The following is a 27762-nucleotide window of genomic DNA, read 5'->3' on the forward strand; positions in this document are numbered from 1 at the left end:
GCCGGGCCCGGGCCCCCCCGGCCGCGCTGCGGCTTTTTCTCGCCCACGCGATGCTGCTCTGCACCGCCGGGAGCGCCGCGGCCGCCGGCACCGGTACGAGGGGGCGGGCAGCGTGGGGAGACCCCGAGGCGGTACCGGGGTGCGGGACGCGCCGCTATCGGGAGTGCGGGACCCGGAGTGTCTGCGGAGCCCGGAGTGGCGGGGGCGGCGGGGACGGGGTCTGTGGCGCGGGGGAAGGGCGAGGAGAGGTCGGGGCCCCCGGCGCTGGCTCTCCCCGCGGTCGCGGGGCAGGATCGCTCCCATCGGCCCTGCTGGTGCCCGGCCCCGGGGCGAGGTCGTGGCAGTGGGCTGCGGGCGCTGCAGGAGGGGTCCTCTCCGCGCTGCCCCGACGGCTGCCGGCGGCCGCCTGGAGCTCCTGGGGAGGACGGGCGCCGTGCTCGCGGCTCCGTGCGCAGCGTGCTGCCCTCTGCCCGCGCTGCGCTGCGTGCCATGTGCCAGCCCCGCGCTGGACTCGGGCGTCGAGGGGTGAACGCGCCCACGGACCGCGATGTGAAATTAAACCGCATCTCCAGTGCTGCCAGCTCCGTCTGTGTGCTGCCCCGGGCAGTTCCCTGCAGGTCCGTGGTGGGATGCTGACCCTGTCTCTCCATCATGAAATGATTTTCCTCGCTTCTACAAGACCCAGTGCATAGAACTTCCCAGGTTTGGCAGTTCCTCGCTGAAGCCTTCGTGGCAAAAGCAGCACAGGAACATGCTGTGCTGGGCATCCCTCAGTGCTGTGGCTGTGTGCGGTGCAGGCGGTGGCAGTGACCCCATCACTATGAGGCAGGAAGGGAGGCAGAGCCCAGTGCAGAGGGTTTGGGCTGCAGGGACGGGGCAAGGCCTCCTCCCACCGCCCACAGCCCTCCTGCAGTGCAGTGGCTGTTCCTGCACAGAAACAATGACCCTAAGGTGGAGACTTCCCTGCTGCAGTGGGTGTGTGTCCAAAAGGGAACATGAGCCGGGCTCACGGGGTTGCTACATGGTACCTGCACCAAAGTGTGGCTCAGCACCAGCTGCAGGCGGCTGTGCATTGCAGGGCTGAGAGCATTGGGTCCTACGGGACAGGACCCGGGGACCGCTGGGGACACCCAACCCACAGCTGCTGGGATGGACACACCGCAATGGCACAGAACCTGGGGCTGCCGGCAGCAGGATGGGGTCAAGGCAGATCGCACCACGTGGGGATTATCTCCCAAGCTTTGACTAGCAAAATAGAGAGCTGACTGAGAGATTGGGGGACCCACGCTGGGACCTGCGGTGCAGTCAGCAGCACTGTGGATGGCTGCAGGAGGACACGGGCTCCTGAGGACCAAGTAACCCCTGCCCGCTGTGTGTTTGTACATCTCCTCACCTCTTTGCAGGCAGCTCCTTGGCTTGGAGCAGCAGTGTTTTCTCTCCTTCGAGGCTGTCTCTGGCTGTGACCTGGGCTGGGCTCCCACAGCGTCGATCCACTTTCCCCTGCGGATATTGCCCTTGGCACCTGTCTGCTGCCTTTACCTTGGGGTTGTTTATTTGTGTAGGAGCACATGGTTCTGCAGAGTAACCCGAGGCCTCTCCAGTTGCATCCTCCTCCAGCCCAGCCCTGTTCACCACAGGCGCAGCCGTCCCTGGTGTCCCCACCTTGCCCAGGCTCAGACCTGTGGTGCCTCCTGCAGATCTGGGCCCATTCCCATCACCTGTGCTCGGGCTCCCCATGTGTGCGGCGCAGCTGCGGCCCTGCAGGCTGCTGTGCAGCCAGAGGCTGTTGCAGATGACAGTCTGGCTGCAGTGGGCTGGGAGTGGCTCCTGGGCCCAAGGAGCCTTCACAAATCAGAAAAACAAGTGCAAACCATTCGCTGTATTCACAGCTCAGAACCATGTGTGCACTGGGAACATCCCACCGGGTGAGCCCAGCCTGCACATGATTCACTCCATGTCATCACTTTGGCTGCGGTTGGTGGAGCGAATGTTGACCCCAAAATGAGGCATTTTTCAGCAGCAATTGTGGGCATTCACCGGCTGTGCCATCATGGAGGGGCCGCAATCTGGACCGGGGGGCAGGGGCAGCGTGTTCCACACCTGCAGCCACACCGTTGGATTCCTGCTCGGGGTGGAGTGTGGCTGATGCGGGCTGGGACACGCTCGGTCCCCGCTGGCTGGGACATGCTGCTCCCACCCCACCCGCAGGTCCCCATGCACTGACACCGAACCCAGAGCAGGCAGCAGTCTGCAGGGCCCTGGGCATGGAGCGGCGCTGCTCTTGTAGGTGTTGATGTTTGCAGCGGGGCTGAATGCGAGCTAACGGTGCAGGAGTACTCCGAGGATAAGGACCTGCTGCTGCCTCCACCCAGGGATGTGACAGCATCTGGAGACACGGAAAGGTCCGAGGTGAAAAGGAGCCCAAAGGAAGGGCTGGGAGCTGCACCCTGTGGGCTGGCCCCATAGCGTGAGCATTCAGGATCCCAGCACTGAGGAGAGCCCTGAGCTGTCTGGGAAATCGGGAGGCTGCACAATTAGCTTGATTTGTCAAAGATGTTCGGTTTTAGCTTCAATTTCCTGTGGAAAACGTATTGTGCATTGTGCCAGCCTGCATGAGAGCCTGGTTCCAGACCGTGCAGAACTTGAACCAGATCAGGCAGAGCCCCCAGGGCTGGGAGCACAACCCCTGCAGCGGGGCCATGGACACTGATGGTGACAGTTCCCAGTGCCTTTGGGCAGGGTCTGTCCCCGGGCGCCATGTGTCCACCAAGCTCCCCGTGGCGGCTCCGTGCTGGAGGCAGCTGCGCTCTGCGTGCCAAGGACATGTACTTAGCACAGCTCCACCGCAGCCGCTTCCTGGGCTGCCCTCACCCTGCAGCCCCATCGTGCTCCAGCTGTCCTGTGCCACGGCAGCTGCCCGAGTGCGGGCAGGTTGGCGATGTGGTGCCACAGCATGGTGCTTTCAGGCTTCTCCCTGCCCAGCAGAGCCCCCAGGGCTGCAGTGATACCTCCAGCACAGCCCAGGAGAAGCTGCTGAGATGGACAGGGACTCCAGCATGCCCCCATTACAGCCGCAGTAGCCGGGTGATGCCGTGGGGAGGGCAGGATGGGCGCTTATCTGGTGGCTGCAGCCGGGGTGTGCAGGCAAAGGGGCAGCTATGGAGGAAGCGACTGGGCTGGGGTGGGAGGAAGGAGCCCAGCGGTCAGCCCCTTCCTCCACTCGGGGCAGATCAGCCCTGTGCCAAAGCAAACTTCAGCTCAGACAATTGCCATTATTAACAGCAACGTTTGCAGGAATTTCTCCAGCTCTGGGGGACGGGAGTCCATCATGCACAAGGCTCCCGCAGTGCCTTTCTGCTGCCTCCTGCTGTGCTGGGCTTGGCTGTGTGCAGGGCAGCACAGCCCCTCCAGGGAGCAGGGAAGTGCCCAATGCGGTGGCACCGAAGGTGGATGGTGACCTCTCCTCTCTCTCCCCAGTCAACCCGTGCTGCTATTACCCCTGCCAGCACCAAGGCGTGTGTGTGCGCGTTGGCCTGGGAGGCTACGAGTGCGACTGCACGCGGACAGGGTACTTCGGGCCCAACTGCACCTCACGTAAGTCCATGGCACTGTGCTGGGTGAGCACTGTGCTGTCATTACCAGGTGCCAAGTGCTGTGCTGCGTTTGTGTCCCACAGCTGAGCTCTGGACGCGCCTACGTGACCTGCTGAAGCCCAGTCCTGCCTTCTACCACTTCGTCCTCACTCACTTCAGGTGGTTCTGGGACATCGTTAACAGCACATTCATCAGAGACACACTGATGAGGCTCGTGCTCACAGGTACCAGGGGTGGCACCAGGACCCTGGGCATCAGCGTGGGCCTGGGCGGCACCAGGCTGGGTCACTTTGCTCTGAGCCACCCACATGCAGCTGACGTTGGCAGTGGGAGGCACAGGGAGGCTGAGCCCCGCACACAGGCTGAGCGCCAGGCAACGGCTGCTGTCGGCACGCCACGCTCCCCCTACAAAGGGCTCTGGAGCAGCCGCGCAGGGAGCAGCTGGTGGAAATATGGAGCTGGCCCTTGTTACTCATGTCCTTGCATTTATCACTTTGCATAAATATTTAGGTTCCAGCTCTTGGAGCCATAGGGACGTGTTCACAAGGCTCCGGCTGTTGATTTCAGCATTTATGCATGTTTGTCGTCTAATTCATCATCCAGGAATCCATTAGTGCAGAAGCAGAGCCATCCGCTCCTGCAGGGACCTGCAGCCTCTAATGGGGGGGCACAGCACAGCACAGCAGGACGTGGCCGGGCCCTCTGGTTCCTGGGATGCCTGGGGGCTGTGCTGCCCCATGGCACCGACTCAGCTCTCTCATTCCAGTTCGTGCCAATCTCATCCCCAGCCCTCCCACCTTCAACTCCCAGTACGGCTACATCAGCTGGGAGGCCTACGCCAATGTCAGCTATTACACCCGCGTCCTCCCGCCGGTGCCGGAGGAGTGCCCCACGCCCATGGGGACCAAAGGTACGTGGTTGGCACAGGAGCACGGGAGGTGACGAGCATGGACTGGGTCTGCAGAGCAGCTTCTGGCTCCTACCTGGTGCCACATCGCCATCACACACTGCCTGCGCTGCACTGCGGTGGTTGAGCTGCACGGCCCCAGCATCAGCCCCCGTCCTCCACAGGGAAGCAGCAGCTCCCCGATGCCCAGCTGCTGGCTCAGCGCTTCCTGCTGCGGCACAAGTTTGAAGCTGACCCCCGGGGCACCAACTTGATGTTCGCCTTCTTTGCCCAGCATTTCACCCACCAGTTCTTCAAGACCTCTGGGAAGATGGGACGCGGTTTCACCAAGGCGCTGGGGCACGGGGTGAGGGGGCAGGTCTCGGTGCAGCAGGCATGCAGCGATGGGCACAGGCGGGCTGCCGCCGTGCTCACACCGTGTGCTCCTGCAGGTGGACCTGGGGCATCTGTATGGGGACAACCTGCAGCGGCAGCACCAGCTGCGGCTCTTCCAAGATGGGAAGCTCAAATTCCAGGTACCACACAGCATGATATACTGAGATGCATCTTGGTCCCACGCTCCAAGATCACTGGAAGCCCACGTCCCTCTGGCAGCTGCCAGGACCACGTGGCTTCCTCTCCCCCTCACTTTCTGTTCCTGTCCCCTCAAGGTGGTGAACGGGGAAGTGTACCCACCGTCAGTCACCGAGGTGCCAGTGCACATGGTCTACCTGCCCACCATCCCCAAGGAGAAGCAGCTGGCGATGGGGCAGGAGGTGTTCGGGCTGCTGCCGGGGCTCTGCATGTACACCACGCTCTGGCTGCGTGAGCACAACCGCGTCTGCGACATTCTGAAGCAGGAGCATCCCACCTGGGGTGACGAGCAGCTCTTCCAGACAGCACGGCTCATCCTCATCGGTGGGTGCTGCAGCGTTAGAGGCTGGGGAGTTCCTCTCACAGCCTTCTGGAGTTCATTGGCTTTGGTCCATCAACAGTTTTGAGCAATTTAGCTAAAATTCTGAATTATTTCATTCTAATACTCTTTTCTGGATTCTGGATGGAAGTGACTTGGTGTGAGAAAGTAAAGTGATTAAAGACCCATGCCAGCATGTTATTAAGCAGCATACTGGGGTCAGCTTTCTCAAAAACCATTTCTGTTTCGGCAAACCGACCTTTTTTGGTGGAAAAGTAATTCACAGAAAAATTCTCCACCAAGTGCACCAGCCCAAAGCCAGGCGGGTCCCACACTGCACGTGAGTAGTGCACCCGGCCCAGTGCCCCGCAGTAGTGGGGCTGATGGGGACTGCCCCTGGTGACACTTTCTTCTCTCACCTCCTGCCCAGGGGAGACCATCAAGATCGTCATTGAAGACTATGTCCAGCACCTCAGCGGGTACTTCCTGAGCCTCAAGTTCGACCCTGAGCTGCTGTTCGGGCAGCAGTTCCAGTACCGGAATCGCATCGCGGTGGAGTTCAACCAGCTCTACCACTGGCACGGGCTGATGCCTGACTCCTTCACCATCCAGGGGCAGGAGTACAGCTACGAGCAGTTCCTCTACAACACCTCCATGCTCATGGACTATGGCGTGGAGGCCCTGGTGGAGTCCTTTTCCAGGCAGACTGCAGGAAGGGTAAGGCCCCATGCTGCTGGCGCATCCCGTGGGGCTGCGGTGCCCCGACTGTGCCCTGGCGGTGCTTGGGGTGAGCGTCCCGCCTGCGTGTAGCATTTGCCAACTTTTCTTAGTGATGCCGTGCATGCCATGGGCCCTCCCCACGAGCAGTGCAGTGAGCTGGGCCTTGGCAGCACCGTGTACTCAGTCCTGCTGCAGTAAACATGGTGTTGCGGCCAGGAGCTTGCGGTGCGAGAGTGGCCCCAGGCCGGGCTGTGCCGCATGGAACAGCTCGTCTCATACTGTTCTTTGCTGCCATCACATGGATGTTCTCTTCCAAGTGACTGTATCAACATTTCTGACTTGTGTGAAGCAACAAGGCTGCCACACAGAGCTGCTGCTCTCGGGACTCCCACTGTGACCTCAAACCCAGCGACCCCCATCCCTCACCATGGCCATGCCACACGACTGCACGGCCCTGAGCCCAGGGCCTGGATGTCAGCGGGGCCGGGACGAGGCTGGGGCCTACTCCTGTGGGTACGCTTCTCCTCATCCTCTCCTCTTCCAGATCGGTGGGGGGCAAAACATCAACGCCAACGTCTTGGGAGTGGCTGTTGGAGTCATCGAGGAGTCGCGGCAGCTGAGGCTGCAGCCCTTCAATGAGTACCGGAAGAGGTTTGGCCTGAAGCCCTATGCATCCTTCCAGGAACTGACAGGTAGGGCCCCGCTCCCCAAGCTGGGCTCAGGGGCTGCTGGCCTGGCCCACGCTGAATCCTCTGGTGTTCTCTCGGTGCAGGAGAGGAGGAGAAGGCAGCAGAGCTGGAGGAGCTGTATGGAGACATTGATGCTCTGGAGTTTTATCCAGGGTTGCTGCTTGAGAAACCCCAACCCAACGGCATTTTTGGGGAAAGCATGGTGGAGATTGGTGCCCCATTTTCACTGAAGGGACTTCTTGGGAACCCCATCTGCTCCCCGGAGTACTGGAAGCCCAGTACCTTTGGTGGAGCAACCGGCTTCGAGATCGTCAAGACGGCATCACTGAAGAAACTCGTGTGCCTCAACGTGAAGAAGTGTCCGTACGTGGCGTTCCATGTGCCGGATGCCACGGCAGCAGGTGAGACCGGCAGCAGCCATGCGGGTGGAGCATCCACGGAGCTGTAGCAGCAGCACGGCCCGCACAGGTACGGCCCAGCCTCACCCAGCCCAGGGAGGGGACAGGCCTCTGCCCGGCACTGAGTGTCCCTGTTGTCCCTGCAGGCAGCGCTGGGGCTGGGGCTCTGCCCATCCCGTGCCAGCAGAGCGTCCTGCCCCGGGTGGGCCCTGGCTCAGTCCCCCACCAGAGGGGAGAGACTGATGCCCACCTTGGGAAGAGCTCAAGTGCCTGAGGAGAGCAGAGAGCAGCTGCCGGCGCCTGTGCTCAGCAGACCTCATCTTCCTACCGCTGCCTCACGCTAAGCCAGCTTTGGGGCTCGCTTGGTAAATCCCAGTGTCCTCATATGCTCCCGGCTGCTCTGCTCCTCTCCCCCAGCTCCCACTGCCCGCTCTTGCTGTGGGGCATCCCACTCGAGAGAGCGTGCACAGCACACAGGGCCTTCCCAGCCTCACTGGGGAGGATGCACTGCAGATGCACTGCTGGCCGGGCTCTCACCTGGTTCTCCACGGCAGCCCACAGCAACCCTTCTCTGCCCTCCCCTCTGCCTGGCACTAGACAGAGGGTGACAATGCCAGCTGCCCAGCCCTGGAGAGCTCCCAGAGCCCTGTGCCCCCACCTTGCACTGCTGCCCTGGCCCACCATGGGCTGCTCTGAGCTACCTCTGTGCACATCACCCTATAACGGCTCTCCCGCCCTCTGCTCATTGCACTTTCCTGCATTAATAGCTCAGTAAACGATGTTCCAAAGGCACACCGCCTGCTTGACCTGCTCCACAGCCCGTGCAGACATAAGCCCTCACCAACAGCATGACGTGATCACTGGCAGCCAGGGCCACTGGCCTTGGTCCCAGCCAGATCCCAGAAAATGGACCTCTAAAATAAACAATGTTAAAAACCGCTCTCATTTCCTCCAAGTTCTCAGGCTCTCACAGTACAGAGACGGGTGAAGGCAGGTGCCTGGGACCAGGCAGAGCAGGGATTTCCTGGGTCCCAGCCCTTGCTGCAATTTCCATGCTTGGGTGGCAGTGCGCTGTCAGGGCAGACAGCATCCAGTGGGAGCAGCACACGGCCGAGGGCTGCTGTCATCTCCGCAGACAGTGCCATGCACTGCAATCCGTGTGCCATGCGCTTCCAGTGTCACATTGCCAGAGCATGCCTGTGGCCAGCCTTGCTGTGTGCAGGGCTCCAGCTCCAAGCATCCTCCTCGTTTCAGTTAGGCCACAAGTATCCTGCTTTTGTTTGTGGCTATCGCTGCGCTGTTTGTTACCAGCTGATAAGCACGCCGGCCATCGGGCACACGGAGAGCAGTCTCAGTGCTCTGTGGCACCAAGGGGACATTTCCAGCCCCCAGCCCCGCATGTCCTTTGCTGATCCTTCAGCCACGTGTTCAGCATCCCTGGGGAGCACAGCAGCAGTGTGTGTGCCTGCGGGCTGCTGTGCACAGGAGAGCACTGTGCTGTGCACGCGGTGTGAGGAGCAGCAAGGACAACATCTGCCTGTGTTCGTGTGACCTTTGGAGTAATGATTCACTGAGCACAGACCGACCAAAGTGGACACTAGGAGGAAGAGGTCCGCTGCCTGCAGTGCTTTTAATAGTAATTCTCTTTTTGGTGTTCCTACAAATAAACCTCCAGCACTCTGAAGGGGATGTGATGTGGCTGCAGCCCCAGAACAGATGGGCAGAAGGAAATGCACAGCCCAGCAGAGGAGCTGCTGCCTTCCTCCAGCTCCACAAGCAGACACAAAACTAAGCAGAGCTGCACCAACAGGCAGGAGAGCCAAATTCCTCTTGGCCACGTGTGCACATTTGTCCTGTGCTGGAGGAGCAGCAGACAGAAAACAGAACACAGAAAGTACAGACTGCAAACACGGCGCACACAACACGGCAGTAGAAAGAAGTGTTGCTCACTGAACCTTCACCACGCATTCTCTTACTGTTGTATTTCAGATATGCAAACCAGGCTAGGTATCTGAAAACATTTAAAGGCAATAAATACCAACCTTGTTTTCCAGCACCAGTCGCTTTCGTTCTGAGCTCTTGCTCTGTGATCTAAGGGATTTAAGGAAGTTTGTTTCATGCTGTCACAATTGCTGCCAAAAAATGTTCAAACTTGAGCAGTGCCCTCACAAGTGCTGCCAAGGCACAAGGAAGGGAACCAACCACAGCCGCTTTGCTCCAGACTCCTGACCTTTCACAACGCTTCTGTCTCAGAGCAGTTTCATCAGATGCACTAAAAAAAGCAGCAGGGCGGTGGTGGGAGGAAGCAGGGGGGGAAAGAACAGGCGGAGCCCAAGGGACACAGCTTGCAGGCTGATACCTGCCCAGTGCCCACCACCCCCTGCAGGGCGAGCTGCTCCCAGCACGCAGGACGGGCACACCGACTCTTTCCCAGTTTCAGCTGGTGTCTAGCAGCTGAATCTCATCCTGAATATAAATTAGAGGACTTCTGGCCAAGTCAAGATAAGGCCTAGTGCAGGAGACGAAACATCTGAGCGTACAACCCACAGCCATCACAGCCAATACCCCTACCACCTGCCTGCTGCACCAGAGCCTTCCGCAGCTCCAAAAAACACTGGAACACCCCATCAGGTTTCTGCCCAGAACAATGCTTTGTGCTGGGCCAGAAAACATAGATGAAACATCTTTGGCAATATTAAAAAGCTTCCTTTATTCAGAGTCAAGCAATTTAGTAGGAATGCATATTGTATGTATAAATGGAGTTCGGTGACGGAATGCAACAGCTTGGAGGGAAGGAGAGGCATCTGCCTCAAACCCAAATCCTGACAAATGGATTGTCACAGCCAAACCACATGTTTCAAAACTGTTTTATTGTAGGCAGGTGTTGGTACAATTTCATTTTAATTTCAGTTCTCTAATGCATATATATCTATAATGTGCATATGTATATGCGTATGCACTCCCGTTTTCAATCCGCAGGTCAGGACCTCATTTAAATTAAGATAAATAAAACAGACTTTAACACTTCAACTAAAGCATTTACAGATACAATGTTAGTATGAGCTGTAGTCCTAGTTCGTATTGAATGGATGGTAACAAATTAATAATGAACCTATCCTAAAATCTGTTCTACTTTGCTATGCTGCTTTACATGCATTCAGAATGCTGGGTTTGGGGGCACAAATCTACTGGCTGGTCAGTTTGGAAGGATTTAGCTTCAGGAATGGGCAAAAGCAACAGCAGCACTCCAGCCCTGCCCACCATGCTTCTCAGCAGCACTAACACATCTTCTCTCTACCCCTCTTCTCCCTTGTACTTATTCTTTTCTTCCAGATCAGTGATGAACTGGATTCAAACTTCTCTCCTATGCACCTTTTTTCTCCCTTTTGCAACTGGCAGCATAAAGCATCTGTCATATACCTGAGCACCAAAACCTCATAACCAGGAGTCACCTTGCTGCAGGCCACCAGACACAAAGCAGCAGGAGATGTTCTGATCCTGTTACAGCTTTACAGCCCCAACTCCTGCTTGATACAAATAAAACTTCAAAGTAACTCAAGAGTCAGCTCTCCCCTCCTCCAAGCCAGGTTTTATTATGGTGCTAATACGTGCCTGTCTGCACTACAGACCTACTGAACCTCATCCTGAATACAAATCACAGTTCCTTTTTTTTTTTTTTTCTGGAATGCACGGATACCCACGCTCAATGATTTAATTTCAAGTAACTTGAATCTCTTACCACATTTCAAACTTTGGGTTTCTGCCAGTTTCCTTAAAACAGCTACAACATGCTCTTTCAGCTATTTTTAATTACAAATTATTTATCTTTCTGCTAATACTACTTTTAAAAATAGTTTGAATAAATACAACTATAAATGCATATCCTTGCCCTAAGATCTACTCTTACTAAGAACCGAGTGCTTACAAGGAAATTTTTGCCTTTTTCCCTGGTGCTCCAAAGTGCCTCACACAAAACCTGCCATTAAATGTAATCATTAAACATAGCATTACATTGTATTTACATAGGGATAGTCCAGTTTCCTCAAAATTAAATAACAAGCAAAATAAGTCATGTGTGAGAAAGCAAACAGTGTAATATCCAATTATGTGTGCAGGAGACGTAATTCAGCAACAGCTAAGTACAGAGTGCACACATTCAGCATGCTCGTTTGTACTAGGTACAGGGAGACTACACCACCATCTGGCCAGCAGAGCCTTGGCCCTGCTCTGCATCATCAGAGGATTCCATGCTTGCATTAACTACACACTGCTAATGGTTTCTAATGCCACTGGGTTATCTCACAGCACTAGACTTGCTGGGGGCAGGGTGAACTGTAAATGCAGTAAAAACCCTGGAAATTACTTCCCAATATTACTATCTATGAAGTAAGTAGAGCACAAACAAACACACTTTAATAAAAATATAATCACTAACCAATGATAACAACAAACTTGCTGCAGAAGGGAAGCATAATATACAGCATTCGGGAGCAATAACTTAATGAAAAGACAAATGGGCTCAGCCAGCACTGCTTTTAGTCTGTGTCCAGAAGTGGGAGTCCTTTGTTTTTGGGCAAAGAGAACTTTAGCACCCGTGTCACTGTGCAACTTTAACAGCTACAATGCTTTTAAAGAGGCCTTTGCAATTTGTACCAAAGGACAGGTGAAGAAATTGTGAGGTCTCCACAAGGGTTTCAGCCCAACTCTACAGCATCTTCTCAGTTAGTGAACTCTGCTGACATACTGTACAAAAAATCCCATGCTCCCAAAGAGCTGCCATCAGAGGAAAAACAGGACAGTGGTAATGCTTCTGATCGTGCCTAACACTGCAGGAACTACATACTGAGCTTCAGGCAAGGGAGCTCTCGTTTAGGGAGCTTGTCTACTGGCCCAGGGCTCACTTCCCACAAAGCCTTCCAGTCATCTGTCAGGTCCAGGGATTATTAATATTCAAAATGCATCTGAAGGCCCAGCTTAAGCAGATAACATGCAGACAGACAGAGACGAACATCACCACTTATTTAACAATTTTTGAGGATTTTAGACAGATATGAAATTCTGAGTAAAGTCCCAATTCTGCATTTTGCCAGCAAAACTCTCCTTGATGCTATTCAGAACGTATGTTGGGTCTCTCTCTCTGAAGAGGCAGATTATTTTCTGCTGAAGTGACTGCCATGAATTCTAATGGTAGGTATTTTAAAACCTAAGAATGCTTTAAGAGCTGTACCAGAAGGATTTTCCCATTTAAGTCTCAGACAAGGTTAAAGAAAGAAGAGCCCTCTTCAGCTGAAAAGCAATTTTCAGGATCAAGTCAGGAGCTGTTGTTATTTGCAAGTGAGTACTGAACAAAAATTTGATGCCAACTGTTAGAACAACAGTACTTCCAAGAAGGGGACTGCAAGTTGCGGAATGGAAGAGGGGACCATGCTGTGTTAACTCACCAGCAGCAGTTCAATTCCAGGTTAATAAAAGACGTGAATGCCTAAAAACTCAATTACTGAACTGTGTTAGAACTTCATGCTTAGTGTAATACATTTTAGCATGTACTTCACTGAGTTAATTTAAGAAAATGTTAGGAATGCCTGAAGTTATTTTAAACAATGTTTTAACAAGCAAAAGTCCAAGTGCACAGAGGGGAAGGATAACATACCCACATTAAGAAAGGGAAGGAACAAACCCTAGCAGAAGAACATCCCACAGCACAACTACACCTACCGGCCCCCTGGTGTAAGTGGTTCAGTCTATTTCCAGATCACTGTCTTCACTGTAACATGCAGATGGATTATGTATAGAAGTCAGGAGCACTAGGTCTTTTTCTGGAAGCAGACCACACTCCTGCAAAAATGCCTCCAGGTCTACAGCAAAAAAATCTTCTCCGAGCTGGTCAGTGATCCGCACAAAATTGCCGATGAGCTCACCTGCCTTATAGACCAGCAAAGCTGGCAGAGCATTATTGGTAAAGCGAGCGCTGGCCCCAATGAGCGAACTCTTTACTCTGCAAAATTTAACTGTTGGATACTCAGCAGCCAGACAGATCATACAGCCATTCAGGGATTCAGCGCCAGGGATATCATCTTCATAAATATGGATCATGATCAGAGTGCTCTTATGCTCTTTATCAACCGTGTCCAAAAACGCTTCTCCGCTGGTAATCTCAAAAACCTGTTTAAATTGCTGCCCACTGTACAGCTGCTGCCTCATCTCCTCCATTCGCTGCTTCCTGTATCGCTGTAGAAATTCCTCATCATCTTCACCGTTGTGAATCATGTTATATTCTTGTAACGTCATCTAAAAACACATAGAAAAATAGATGACAGAGAAAAAAGAAGGCCTGCATCACTATGTGGGTCACTTACATAATTAATTTAAATCAAGAGGATTAATGTGGGACACTCATCTTCAATAACAGCCAAGTGTAACCCACGAAGGCTCAAGCACCCTCTGTATTACACTCCATTTTGATCTAATTAGAAACCACGTCCAGTGGGAACAGTGATTTCAGCCTTGGGTATGCTAGTTTCCACATGCTGCACTAATAACTCAAGTGGCTGATCCATGCTCCCACTTTAATTCAGGTTAATGGCAGCTATGTGCTGTCACTGAGCTCTGAGCACTGATTGGGTACTGTGCCTGACCTCAGATCGCTCCTCTTCCACCAGCTTTTTTAATGAGTTTTTCAGTAAACATTATTTGGCAACACAAGCACATTACCTTGTCTGTAGAAACAAAATCAACAGGATTTCATGTATTTTGTGTCTATTGGCTCGCTTGGTTAAACATATCTACTGGCCAGGTAAGGATTCCTATCTGCTCCACACACACAAATAATGAAACACAAAATGTCCAACATTTAACTGGCAATTCCTTTGTGCCACGTTACCTTTCCATTGATTTTTTCCTGAAGCTCTTTCTGTTTCTGCTTATCTGTCTCTTCATCTAAGTGAGATCTACATGTCATAGACAACTTCTTTATGAGTCGTTCCATTTCTCTGCGCTGCTCCTGTCTCTGCTCTGTCTCCAGTTGTTTAAACCTTCGCCAGTCATTAATGACTCCTTTTGGACCTGAAATTAAACATGCTTGTATTTAACTACAAAACAGTAACAAAACTACATTTTTTGTTTAAAATTCCAGTAATTTTATAGAAGCCAGCAGTAAATCAGCGGGCTTGTCATAAGCTTTTTGTACACCGCGCAAAATGCTGTAATGAAAGGAAAGAATAGAGGTAACTTGCCATTTGCACGTCCTTGAGTTTGCATCTGCTTTTGTCTAGGAAGACAAACCTCTCTAGCTGGGCTACTTTCATAACTGCGATGAAGGTTAATTCAGATTAACACCTGGGCCCTCAAGAACCCCAAGACCGCTGGCATGACTCAAGTATGCCCCAAAATAAGGACTTTTATTACAACAACAACAGCAGGAGACCACACAAACCTTCCAATAGACAAAGTACCCACAAAGCAGTTAGTGCGATGTGGCAATACCTGTGTTGACTGCACTGCCATCGCTGCTAAGCTCTACTTCCCCAACGCTTTCAGGAATGGAGCTCTCCCCTTCTTTGTCTTCCTTCTCACTGTCTTCATCCTCACCCTCACTACTGCTGTAATAATACTGGAGCTTCTCGCCCAGTAGTTTATCATCCAACGTAGTCATTATGTTCTAAAAAATAAACAGAACAGACAGCGCGCCTCTTACTCAGCCGTGCAGCACAACGTACGGCTGTACATGTGTAACAGTAGCCTTTCACTTCTGAGCAGCTTTTATCCACACAGAAGCGTTCAGTGCCCACAGTCACACACCCCACAGCGCAGTAAGGTGAGTTAACTCTTAATGACGATTTCAAACGTATTTAAATTAAAATCCAGGATGAGTAAGGCCCTGCTTTGTGTCTTAGCACTAAAAGAGCCACAGTTATAAACGCTGTTTCTGCAATGAAGCACACGTGAGCAGATGCCCACGTGTTTTTACCCACGGAGAATGAATTTCTAAACGCGATTTGGGAGCCCCGTCCGCCTCCATCGGAGCCCGGCAGGCCGACTTCCCAGCTACGTACGTTTCGATTTCCACCACAGGGAATTATTTTCGGCGATTCCTCCGAGCGGGAAGCCGAGCCGTGCCTGCAGCGCGCTGCGCTCCGAGCCGCGCTCCTGCGGGGCCGCCACGAGCACCTGCAAGGAGATCGCACCGTGACAGCGCCGCACGCAACCGCCGCTAACAGTCCGCGCCTGAATAACGCCCCGCAGGCGAGCGGCGGCGCACACAGGAGATAACCGCGTATTCTGTTTAACTCAACACACGAACGGACTCGACGAGCTCGCACTTCACGAGCGCGGAGACAGCGCGGGCGGCGCCGCAACCCCGCGCGCATCAGCCGCAGGACAACGCCCCGCCCCGCGCGGCCGCAGCGCCGCCCAACCCAGCCCAGCCCAGCCCAGCCCAGGCCCATCCCGCCCCGCCCCCTCCCGCAGCGGGCGGCTCAGGCGTTTCTAAGGCGGAACCTCGCGATGCCGAGAGCGCTCCGCACTCAGTGCCCGGGGTGACCGCGGAGCCGCCCAGCCCCGCCGGGAGAGCCCTTCCCACCCCCCACCCGCGGAGCCGCGGCCCGGCCCGGCCTCACCGCTGCCCGCCGCCTTCCGGGGCAATCCGCGCGGGGCACGGCGGGAAGGGGCGGAGCGGAGCGCGGAGGGGAGGGGAGGGGAAGGCCGGGCCCCGCGGGGAGGGGAGCGCCGCTCGGTGGAACGCACGGAGGCGGTTAAGGTGGACAAATAATTTTTATTTGTGCATGCAAATACATGTCAATACTGCAAACTTCTTCCATCGATTCTCTCAAACACTGAAAACCATGATGCTCTACTCTGTGACCAGCCAAAGCTAAAACCTCTTCACTTCAGTGCTACAGCAAACACGCACGGCCGCCCCGCGCGGGGCCCCCCTACTCTAACACGAGGGAACAGACGAGTCGGGAACTCAAACCGAAATAAACGGAATAGAATTTACTCCCCCATATAACCCCATTTCATTTTACAGATTTTAAATTATAGTTTTAAATAGAAGCTGAGAATGCGCCATAAAAATGAGCATTAAATCCATCGTAGCGATGGTGCCTGCTTTATACATGATGGGTGTACACCATCTTTTATTTCATTTACATTTCAATCGAACAATAGATTTGCAAAGAAAATGTCTAATACAGACGTAAAAATATTCACACTAGAGCTTCACAATCGGTTGTACAATTGACAAACAGGCCTCTTTTCCCAAACTTTCCAGCTAAGCAAATTTATAAAATGTAATCGATGCAACAAGAAAAAAATTTCCTTAAACTTCCAGGGAAAAGAATACGCAGTAAACAGTATAAATGCGGACAGCAGATGCTGCAAGCTAACCACGATACTTCGGAGTGGCTGTACAGTGGGGATGTGCAGTACAAATCAAAGCCACGTGTGTTGTATCACAACTACCGTATAATATACTTGTTTGCCCAGCTACGAAATGCATGCATCCCATGCCTTGGATTCACGGAGATCTACTCTGGGTAAGTCAATGGGCTCTGGGCAACGACCCTGGCTTTTGGCAGCGAGAAACGCAGGCTCAGTTCGAGTTCAGCCTTCGCAGCAACCTCTCGATTACAACAGGAGGTGCAGTGCTACGTTTGGATGTGGGAATTTCAGCGATTCCTTTTTGGCTTTCTCCCGTCACCGACAGCTCCCTTCCCTCGCTGTGCTCCCTTGCCAGCAAAGAGACGCACAGTGCTGCCTGCTGCCAAAGCGCGCTGCTCGTTCATCCTGAAAACTGGGTCATTCCAAAGCACATTTGTTGTGTTCTGCTTGCAGAAGAGGTCCCTCAATGAGAGGGAACAGCCTAACAGAAGGGATCAAACTACAACATAAAGAATGGACTTTTACATACTATAGATAATTCAATCATTTCTCATTTTGTTACACTCTCAAATTCAACATCTTCCTTTAAGTCTAATAATAATGAAGAATCTGTTCACAAAGATGATCAAGGAGCTGCTGGCATACAGTGTCTATGTACAGCAACAGATACAACTTGACAACTTGTGCTTTAAGAAAGCAAACAAAAACATGTTTGGAACTATTCTGAGTGTAGATAGTTATTTTAAGTGTTCTTTCCTCAGCTGTTTCCAACCACTGTGCATTGCTTTGTACCTCATCCAGCCTAGTACACTATTATACAAGAACAGCATTCAGCTCTTGAGTACAGGATAATTAAAATTGTGTGATAACACAACTGTGTTATCAAAAGCACTAAAACCTGCCAGATTAGACTTCTACAATGAGCAATTAAGAGCTTATTTAGCAATCAGCTGTGTACTTTTTTTTTTTTAAATCAAGTGTCAAACTTTAGCATCCCTGTACTAGACTACCAAGAACCAACGCCAGTTTGCTTTGCAAAGAGTCTAACCTTTCCTTTGAAGGGTCTAGTATACATTCTACAATGCAAAATCTGCATAAACACTAAGATTCATTTCTTGTCACCTGTTTACAGGAACAAAATATCAGTAGCAGGGCTATCACTCTGCTATAATTATATGTTAAGAATGTACAGATAATTACTTTTCACACAAGCATTCTCCCAGCAAAAGCATTAGTCTCTATTAAGACCTATGTGGAAAATGAGGCAAAACAAGGAATGAATCCAGGTAGTGAGGCAACACAATTAACTTAGATACTAATAATTCCTGTATCTCTTGCATGTGAAATCCCTGCTGTACCCCTAAAGAGGGGAAAACAAAAGAAAAAAACACAACAAACAAACCCAAAATGCTTGTCCAAGCAAAGCAAAAGAGCCAATCTCTCTTCCCCAATCTGCTATGGGCCTTTTCTTTTTTTTCTGACAACAAAGGTATCTTAGGCCAAAACCTAAATGAGAACCACTGCTATTAACGCACAAAGATTAGTAACTATATCTCAGTGTCAGAAAGTAAGCCCTTCCATAGCCCAAAGGCACCTGATTTGGAACTAGACAAATGAATACATACTTGTTCATAGGGTCAAGGGATGAAACTCCACCAAGGAAGAAAGCCAGAACTAGGTTCCCACCTGTAGCTTCTACTTGTCAGGGCACTGGAGGGCATAGTTTCATGGCAAAAATCACACAGTCAGTGTTAGAACTGTAAGACAAAAGCTGGCATGCTATTTAAATGCCCAGGTAATTCTTTTGCCTGTCATTCTCTATATTAAAAATTCAAGAAAATAACTAGTCTCAGTTAAGAACCAACTCTCCATATGAAGTATATGGTCATCCTAGAGAACTACGATATCATGGGACCTCCTGCTGCAGGCAAGAGTAGGTAGATACATTTGTTCTTATATATGCCAATATGGTTGGCAGGAATATGTTAGGCTTATGTAACTTCACTGGACAAACAGGCAAATGTGTGTAAGCAGCTTAATCCAATCCCCCTCCAGCAGAGCACAACCAAGTTTTTAAAACTGCAATTTTAAAATTAAAAAGTTAAGGTAAATACACAATCAATTTATGTAGTATATATTCACCCTCAGATCATGCTGAAGATGTTCTGTGGAGTTCTGGTGCACAGAGGGCTCTTTCCCTGAGGGCAAATAAGGACTTCTCAAACCTTTATATTTTCTCTATTTTTGTAACAAAATAGCAATTTAAAATTTAAAAATCTTTTAAAAAAATTACATCACCTTCAACATGGAAGATCTCACTGTTTAAATATCCATGAAAGAGACATACTTGTTTGCATATCTGTTTTGGAATTACATTGTACAGCAAATAATAGTATCTCAGAAGCATTTCAAAAGTAATATAAATTCATATTTACAGAATGGTCTTGGTATAAAATATACAACAATCATATTTATGTCTAACATTCTAAGTTAAATTTAACATCAATAGGAAATAAGTTAAGGTGACAAAGGTGGTCTGGTTCTTGTATCCATTCACTTTGAGTTGCAAGTGAAACAAAGCATCGATCTAACCCTAGCTATGAGGTGGCACTGGCTATAGGAAGGTACAGCAACAGCCAAAGGAAACTAAAAGACTACTTGACTGTTTTTCTACATACATTCCTTAACATTTGAGTATTAAATAGAGCGTAAGATCTTCCATACTGACACCAGAATATCAAAACTAACCCTTGGATTTTCAGGTATATTTACAACATAATTATTTCATGGACAGGTTCATTAGGAGAGATATCAAACACCAATATTTACTTAGTCTAATCAGTAACCCTCAGGGAAATGCCAACCCCCACCCCCCAGAAACGTGCACAAAACAGTTATCAAAATCTTACCCGACCACATAGCTGTGATTTTGTAAAATAACAACTCAGACGACCAGTAACATGATCCTCTTTAAGCATTTTGCTAGCAGGAAAAGCCCTTACATGCAGTACACCTGGTGAAAGATCAGCTTGGCTTAAAATATTCCAGTACAATTTTCAGAGTAAACAACTTCACAGAAGTTAATAAAACAAACAAAAAGTAAAACTTGTCACAAAGAAAAGTAAGAGGACAAACAAGATGGTAATCATCAGGAGGGAGAGTCCTGCTTTCTTTTCAAAAATAAAAAAAAAAAGCTGATTTTTAAGCTTCTTAAAAACCAAACGAACAAACATATGCCCAGGGCTCTACTTTGTGTGCATTTATGAAAAATCTATCTTCAGCTGACATGTCTAACACGATTCTCAGTCACATCTTAACAGGGCATAAATTCATACACTTCTCAGAGCTCTACAGGTCAGATAATGCTATATTATTGTATTTTCAAAGTCTTTGAAAATAAGTTGCCACTGAACGAGCAAAATTAAACCTGAATACAAAATTATGATTAACAACACTAAATAAAAGGTAATAACTGCCTTAAATTCCCAATATTTAGTTTAAATTAAAAACAAAACAGTACAAAAACAGCAATACCATCTTGTTAGTCAGTGCAAACACTACATACAGGGTTTTCAAAGGAAAGCATAGAGCACCTGATACTTTTTGCCAAGTCATCTGGATTCTATAATTTGCAAGTTGAGAACTATTAATAAAAAAAGAAAAGAACAAACTGTTGTTACATTAGTGCATAACCTCTCAATATGGTTGAAAATTGCTTCATGTATAACTTGGGAGATCAATACCTAGTACGTTAGCTGGAGGACTTAGGCACTTGGTTTACTTCTGGTAACTTTACTTGGACAAGTAGCCTGTATATGTGTGTATCTACAGTACTAAAGCAGAAATGTGTGTGTGTGTGTGTGTGTGCATGTGTGTGTGTATGTGCGCGGGGGGGAATGGAAACAAAACGCTGCAGCAAAGCACTGCACCACAGACCTGCAAATAACGCAGCAGTGCAAAGCTAATGGTGTGTTAACCCTGTAAAAAGTCTCAAGTCCAAATCCCCACCTCTCAGTCTTCAATCAGGAAACAATACTCCATGCAAAGTTCCACAACTAAGGAAAAAGCAGCTGCAACAAGACACAAGTTCTTCTCTCATGAAACAAAATAGAGACAAATAAGTTAGTCTTCCTTTCACTAGATGTATCATCGTAGGATCCTGCTAGTTTAAATAACTGAGTTGTTAGTTTTCTACAGAAGCCATTTTAAACAAGAATGGCTCAGATACCGCACCGGATTGCTACAAACTCATAAAAAGCTGCTTTAAGCTTAAGTAAAACAATGTCCAAATTCCATTCATCTGTGGAAAGTGAACGCCTTACCCTAATAAAGTAAGTTTTTTTCTTCAGAATGCTAATGCGAGAGGGGCTTGAAGTATCAAAGAGTCCACAGGAAATGCATGACCCCAATATTATTCTTTAAAAAAAATATACATTATATAATATATATTATATATATAAAAAGCTAGTGTAAATGCTTCCACGGTGTGGTCACAAGCTGGAAAGATGAATGCCTTTCAGCTGTTAACCATCCTGCCATTTGCAACAGGCTTTAAAAAGTCATTTTTATCCTCAGACATAATGTGAGCAGTTTTCAAAATGAGGCTGCCAACACTGACTGATGTGCTGATGGGCAGGCAGCTTGCATTGCTAACAGATGTTGTGATCGGCTGACTGAAGCAAGAAGTTACGGGCAGGATTGTTTTCTGCTCCTCCCTGAGGAGAAAAATAAGTTACACAAGTATTAAACAAGTACATGCACAAGTATCCAGAACTGAATTTCTGTGCATTAAATAAATACTGATAAACTCATTTTTAGAAACAAGAATAACATCTTACTATGGAAAGGTATGCTCAGGACATTAAACGCAGTCTGCCTCATTTTCAAGGACAGCATTATACAGTAAAAACTGTAGAACATATAAACCTAAAATAGTGTATTTTTAAAACTACCTCTCTATAGAGATTTGTGCAAACAGTCTGAAACTCAACCTTTTGGAATTTTTCTAAATTTCTGGCAACTATAGAAATACTTTCACATTTTTTGCTTTCTGAGTACGTGAAAGGTATTTTTAACAGCTGTGACCTGTTTCACCATACGATTACAGCAATGCATACAAACAATGGTACCATCCTATGACTTTCGCATTTGTGACCTAATTTGACTTCTTAGCAGGTTCTTCTCACTTCACCACATATACACAATGCAGATGTCTAACTCAGGTCTGAGTAGGTGCGCAGTTCATCCTTAAGCACACTTCAACTATTTCGCTGCTGCTGTTTATCTAGCACTGGCAGACACTGCTGTTTTGTCTAACACTCACAGAATCACAAGGTCTTCACCTAAACTTTGTCTCTTCTGTTCCATAGATTCTTTCTGGTGCTGCTTTAGTGGATGCCCATTCTCTACAGTTGTTCCATTGAGCAGCTGATCATCTTGAGAGCTGATACCTAGCTGTATATCCAGAATCTCCTACAGGAGGGAAGGAAAAATGTTATTGATACCGTTGCCACCAGCTTTAAATTCCCCTATTATGCTTCCCTATATCGAACTGATGGAAATTTGAGTTTCTTCATAAGACTCCTTATTTTTCATCATACGATTGGAATGTCTATTCTGTTTTTCTGTAGGAGAGCTCATTATGCTTCACTTTTGCCTATCGTGTCAGATACCTTTAATACTTCTTTTGTTTTGTTTTTTAAAGAAGTAATATGCTATAAATTGTCAATTCCTAATAGGGCTGAAATTCAAACAAAATATTTTCAAGAAGCTCCCTAGCTGTAGGTATGACCTCATCAGACATTTCAGGACTGCTTTGGGCATCTCCATTGTTGCACAGCTTTAAAGCTGACATAAGAAGAGGCAAATCCCTGATAAGATCGTGATTTATATCTAGACTCCATGCTGATCAACTGTTCGAAATTACAGGGAACCCCAGCAGCTTAGCACTTAGGTAGTGTCAGCAGTCAGGTATCTGAATAAGAAATAGGAGACCCCAGCGTTAAAATAAGATAAATGCTTGATATCAGTACAAAGAGTAAGACGAAAGGCTTTGCTACAACATAATCTATTAGTTTACAAAGAAAAATGTTAGAAAGTTTTGAATAACTAATGAAAGAATCTTTCTTAGACATTTTGGAACTTACTTCTATTTGTTCACCCTGCCCATCAGGTTCATCTGTATCAAGGGCAGATAGCTCCAATTCAATGTCTCGATCTGGCTTTGTATCAGCACAGTCTTCACTATAATCAGTCTGAAAGAATGAAATACTTTCTGTAAATATCAAGTTGGCTTTTCACCTGCTTCCCACAAGAGTCATGTATTAAAGTGAAAACAGAAGGCGTGTTTCTAGGACACAACATTTGTATGACACAAGAGCTAGATGATACAGAACACAAATAGAACTTCAGGTATAGACAAAATAGGATACACAGCAAAATCTATTTGCAAAGTACTGAAAGAGAAAATGAATACTGGAATGGAAATTTCTGTAGAGTTAAGATTTAGATTTTTAACACGTACAAGTAGAGCAAAGAGTAAGGTTCACACTAAAATGGATGGTCACATTCTTCCCACTTGCTAAATGTACGCTCGGAGTAGCAGAACAGCCAGTCCAGCTACTTGGCCTACAGAAGTAACTGGGTGTAACAACAACAGCAACTTAACTTGCACCAAATGTTTTACAAGTATTTTGGAACATCAGAATTAAAAATGTGTCTGTGTGCATATACACATATACATCTCAAAGACTTGTTTCATCCCAATCACCCCTTGCTTTACCTCACCATTCCTCAAATCAATTTCCTTGCTTAAAAGATTTAAGGTAAGTCGACCGCCTTCATCTAGAGAATTCCACTTCTGTTGCATGGCTAGTGCATTTGCCTCTCTCTGAAGTAATAATGAGTTACTTTTGGCCTATGGAAAAAAAGACATACCAGTTACCTACAACTACACTTAAACCACGTATTGTCAAACAGCAATATAAATCAGGTCACAAAAGAACAGCTTCCTCTTATACACGTATAACTGCGTGTTCTTTTCATGTCCAACATCTGTTCTGTATTTGCTGACATTTATCAAGCCCACTACTTTCTACCAAAAACTGCCTTACTGATGTCAGTAGAGCAGCTCATACAAGCTGTCTTTATGCATCATGAAAAGTGTTCTGGTACTGATGTCTAGTTAACTCACCGATCACTTTATTAATATTACTACTTTCTGTAGATTATACCAAGAAAACTAATTTAATTTTATTTAAGTACATGGTGTATCTGATCTTACCTGCTGTAATTCAATACTTAATAGATCTCCAGTGCTGGAATGCTTTCTGTGACCAGACAAATCTGTAACTATGAATCTGTCCCTTTGAGAGAAAGAAGGTAAAATTAGAAATTAAAAATGAGTACTCTAAATCAAAGGATCCAAAAGGACTGTTGGCCTGTCATTATTTTTTCAGACAAACTAGGTGACTAAGGTAACAACCTCTTCATCGTAAGGGAGGAGAGGGGGATATATTAACAGTGTCCCAGGGCATTATATGAAGCAAACATCCTCACTTTACTTACAGATGAGGAATGACAAGAAAACTTGAGAAACTACTCAAGATCACAGGTTTGGGCAAGACAGCTCAGCAGTGCCTGACTCCCATTCATTTTAACATAGGCTTTCCAAGGCTTTACATTGGACAGAAAAATCCATTACTTTAAAATTAAGGTCTATTAGGAGTTTTTTGTTTGTTTGTTTTAACTGTATTCAGGATTTTGAACATTAGCAAGCTACAGAAAACACAGAAGGAAAGTCCATACCGTTCTGCATAACGTGCTGATGAAGCTGAATCTGAGCCATAAGAACTCCATCTTGAGTCAACAGCATTGACATAAGGAACATAATCTGCAACCATTTAAAATACAATGCATTACCTTCTCCATTCTTAAAAAGTAGGGTATACAGGTATTTTAGTTCTTCGCATTTCCATTGCTGTATTAAGTATAAACTGGATGAAATGCTCATGATATATGCCATATTGTCAGTATGAAGCCTGTACTTGTACCTGATACACTGATGGGCTTAGTTGCACTTCCTTGGGAAGCAGTGGCCTGAATTGGATCTGTTGTGTGATAACCCGTGCGGGATGACCTGGAGATTGCACCCCACTTGGAAATGATCGGTCCATCACTAAATGGGATTATAGGATCTTCTTCCTTTGCCCTTCTCTGAGTTTCAAATAAATGCACTCTCCTTTTAACATCCCCGCTGTCCAAATCCTACATATTTAGGAAACAGAAAGAGATAAATGGACTTGTTTGAGGTCATTTGGATGACTCAGTATGCCAATGACTTTCTGATTATTGTTGCTGAATATAATGCTGAAAATCTGTTCAACTAGAGACAAGATGGGCCATAATTATTTAACTACTGCCCTTTAATGCTACTGTCAGCATTAGAAGAAATAATTTTGCTCCTCCAATCTAGTGCTTCCAGGCAAAAAAGAGCTCCAGAATGCTTCAAGGTCCTTCAGTACTATCTCCTACATCTGAAGAAGACAGTATCAAAAAAGGCTTGAGAAGTGATGAGATTTGGTTACACTTCCTCCAAAGAACATAAAGGCAACCTGCTATACTACATAGCAGAAAATCTCTAAAATTGTGAGCTCTTACCCCTCCAAAGGCAAGCTGCATGCCATGATTCATATCACATGATATTTTTTGTTTCTCAAAGTATTTTTTTTTCCTCCTTGTGGAAATGAGATGATAAAATATAACTTTATTTTTCCCCTCCATAGATCTCTTGGCATTAAACTGTTTATTAGAGGAGAATGTGCCTTCTGATAAAATAAGAGGTGTAGTCTAGGAAAATAGCTCTGATACTCTGTGAAGCAGGCAACATGAAATTCATGCTAATTATTATGGGTCCATGGTATTTCGGCTTTCTCCATGTAATTTCTGAAAAGTGTACACTGCTCTTAGGATAAACTTTAAAGACTCACTGAAACAATAGCAACATAGTAAATCTTACAATCCTGAGAAGGCCAGTAATTCATTCATATAGCATGGGCAATTCCACTTGGCCCACATCACAAATGTGTTTCTGCAATGGAAACACCTGCTCTGAAATGGCCACAATGACAGAATTCACTGGTCAATCCTGTCAGTGCAACATAGTCTGAGACTAATATTTTAGATTCCTCAGAAATTGTAAACACATGTACACAAAAACTTATTTATAATGTGTGAAGAGAGACAGGATTGAGAAGTCAAAAAAACTTTTATCCCATCACTCCAACAATTACAAAGCACATTTAAAAATTAATGAGTCTTATCAATTTACAAACCATCTACTCAAAACATTTTGACTACTAGTTTGATTTACAGAGATGTGTTATTAAAATGGTCATTTCAGACATCTGAGAGTTTTATTGCTTGCATTACACCCTGTCACAGATGCAAATAGAGATTACAAAAACTAGAAAGAGATATGCTAAACGATGTCATATGGGCTGGGCTACTTTGAACTAAAATATCCAAAATATTAGCTATCAATTAGAAAAAAAAGGTTGTTTAATCAAACAGAAGACACTTTAGCATGTAAGTATCATTACATTAATGAGGTAACATGCAGAAAACTCCTACCATTAACACAGCATTTGAATTGGCAATCACATCCTTGGGCTCTGAGTCGATAGCATTTATACAAGAGCCAATTGTGCCACAAGACCACGGTGAATAGTGAGAGAGATGATCTTCCTCAAATTTAGTTCCACTCAAATCACTGACACTCTCAGAGAACTACAGAAAAGGGAATAGATAGATAGTACATAATATAAAAAGGGAATTCAGTATTAAAATCAGAAAAAAAAAACATTTACTGCTATTTAATCAAAATATCTCAAAGACAATCAATTATACCAATGTTCAAGACTTGACTTGGGTGAAGCATAACCAGTTCACAGACAATTAGTAGTACAGCTAATAGTTGTCAAGGCTTTCCCAGTACAAATAACTGTTTGACCCGCCAAGAGGCTGAAATCAGTGCTGCTATATTAGTGGCAGGCTTCTTCACGCAGCTACCTGCAGTAATTTAATTCAGAGGAAGTCATGCATTTTTATTTAAGGTAGAAGCCAGTGACAGATACCAGAATGACACAGAACACTTCAACCTGGATGAAGACTCAAAACCTGACTGAATGCACTCACTTCAGGTTTATCTACCTTGCAAGACCTATTCTAAATAATCACCATGTAACACCTCAAATGCCAACAATGAAACTCTCAATCTACAAAGAGTGTTTGGTACAGTAGTTCTGGAAGAATTTATGGATGCATTTAAGTAATGTATAAAATACATACTGCATCATTATTGTTTTGTTTCTTTTTCCCCTTCTAAGCACAGTTTCTACGTGTTAAATTTCCATTACTGTTTACAGAACAGAATTGTTCTACAAATGTATTTTGTCAATTTTAAGGGGTGTGTATTATCCAGGATTAGGTTGATTTAGGCATCATGGCATGATAAGTAGACAACTGGAACATAAAAGAAATGGCCCATCTTAGTGGAAAATAACTGTCATTCCCTATTTTGGAAAAAACACAAAACAATCTAGGAGTTACATAAAGAAAGTCCAACAGAGTTATGTTTCCTTTAGTGAGGGTAAATTGAATCACTTCCTCACTTCAAGTTGTTTCAGCAATCATGTTTAGCATCAGTTTACTACAAATCGAATGCATTCATAGTTAGATACTACTCTCTTCTTACTAAAAGACTAAAATCATTTTTTGAACAATAGATGGCAGATAGAAAATCTTCACTAGAGATATTAAGTGGCATCTTAGAGAAACAGGAAGGGAAAATAAAGTTCCTTGACTTCCCACCTCTGTGTTGAAATCTACACTGAAGAGAGGAGAAGGTGGCGTTGGAGATGGAGTTGCCATAGGAAGGGTCGATGATACAAGAGGAGTTTTCTGTGTGTGATATTGTGCCCACTGTTCTGGCTTCCGTCGTAATTGTTCATCATACCCAGTCTTCAAGTGACCACAAGGCTCCTAGCAATAACAAATACAGGTCTGTTTACCTTATCAAACTCTCACCAGAATGTCAGTACTTGCAGGGAGCACTCTTGGAAAACATGCCCCCTTGGGTCTGTAGCCTTCCATTGATATCATTCAGAGTCTTGCAAGGATTTGCAAG

At 47.2% G+C, this 27762-nt stretch overlaps 3 protein-coding genes across 6 annotated transcripts in view; 1 reads left to right on the top strand and 2 right to left on the bottom strand.

The window, feature by feature from the left end:
- Window positions 1–8140, top strand: PTGS1 (prostaglandin-endoperoxide synthase 1; the record flags this gene model as incomplete). Its single annotated transcript, XM_021414144.1, is given in 11 exon segments — window positions 1–93; window positions 3478–3594; window positions 3677–3817; window positions 4360–4503; window positions 4665–4846; window positions 4932–5015; window positions 5151–5397; window positions 5823–6109; window positions 6657–6804; window positions 6885–7269; window positions 7346–8140. Coding segments are annotated over 10 exon segments (1808 nt in total), but the record flags the coding sequence as incomplete, so codon positions are not given.
- PDCL (phosducin like) lies at window positions 10051–15874 on the bottom strand. The gene is made up of 5 exons (XM_021414145.1): window positions 15815–15874; window positions 15251–15365; window positions 14682–14856; window positions 14080–14261; window positions 10051–13487 (listed from the first exon to the last, which is right to left on the bottom strand). The coding sequence occupies exons 3-5, from the start codon at window positions 14848–14850 to the stop codon at window positions 12936–12938; spliced, it is 903 nt and encodes a 300-aa protein (XP_021269820.1). The 5' UTR covers window positions 14851–14856; window positions 15251–15365; window positions 15815–15874; the 3' UTR covers window positions 10051–12935.
- Window positions 15950–27762, bottom strand: part of RC3H2 (ring finger and CCCH-type domains 2) — a 29091-nt gene continuing 17278 nt past the window's right edge. For 3 of the 4 annotated variants that reach the window (XM_021414148.1, XM_021414147.1, XM_021414146.1), the window contains 9 exons: window positions 27447–27617; window positions 26208–26363; window positions 24629–24842; window positions 24384–24468; window positions 23860–23941; window positions 23359–23493; window positions 22724–22831; window positions 21901–22049; window positions 15950–21292 (listed from right to left, as the gene is read on the bottom strand). In XM_021414148.1, the coding sequence (XP_021269823.1) occupies window positions 21094–21292; window positions 21901–22049; window positions 22724–22831; window positions 23359–23493; window positions 23860–23941; window positions 24384–24468; window positions 24629–24842; window positions 26208–26363; window positions 27447–27617 (1299 nt within the window). In that variant the 3' untranslated portion in view covers window positions 15950–21093. The remainder of the gene's footprint in view (window positions 21293–21900; window positions 22050–22723; window positions 22832–23358; window positions 23494–23859; window positions 23942–24383; window positions 24469–24628; window positions 24843–26207; window positions 26364–27446; window positions 27618–27762) is intronic. The other variant, XM_021414149.1, reaches the window with a different exon arrangement.

Source organism: Numida meleagris, chromosome 16 (assembly GCF_002078875.1).
Source record: "Numida meleagris isolate 19003 breed g44 Domestic line chromosome 16, NumMel1.0, whole genome shotgun sequence".
NCBI lineage: Eukaryota > Metazoa > Chordata > Aves > Galliformes > Numididae > Numida > Numida meleagris.

What these genes read in the sequence shown, in the direction of transcription:
- PDCL (XM_021414145.1), bottom strand. Translation starts at nt 14,850, where the DNA reads ATGACTACGTTGGATGATAAACTACTGGGCGAGAAGCTCCAGTATTAT. An exon ending in TGGCAGTGCAGTCAACACAG is followed by an intron (nt 14,262 to 14,681) that starts GTATTGCCACAT and finishes GTTTAATTTCAG; the next exon opens with GTCCAAAAGGAGTCATTAAT. An exon ending in AGGAAAAAATCAATGGAAAG is followed by an intron (nt 13,488 to 14,079) that starts GTAACGTGGCAC and finishes ATGTGTTTTTAG; the next exon opens with ATGACGTTACAAGAATATAA.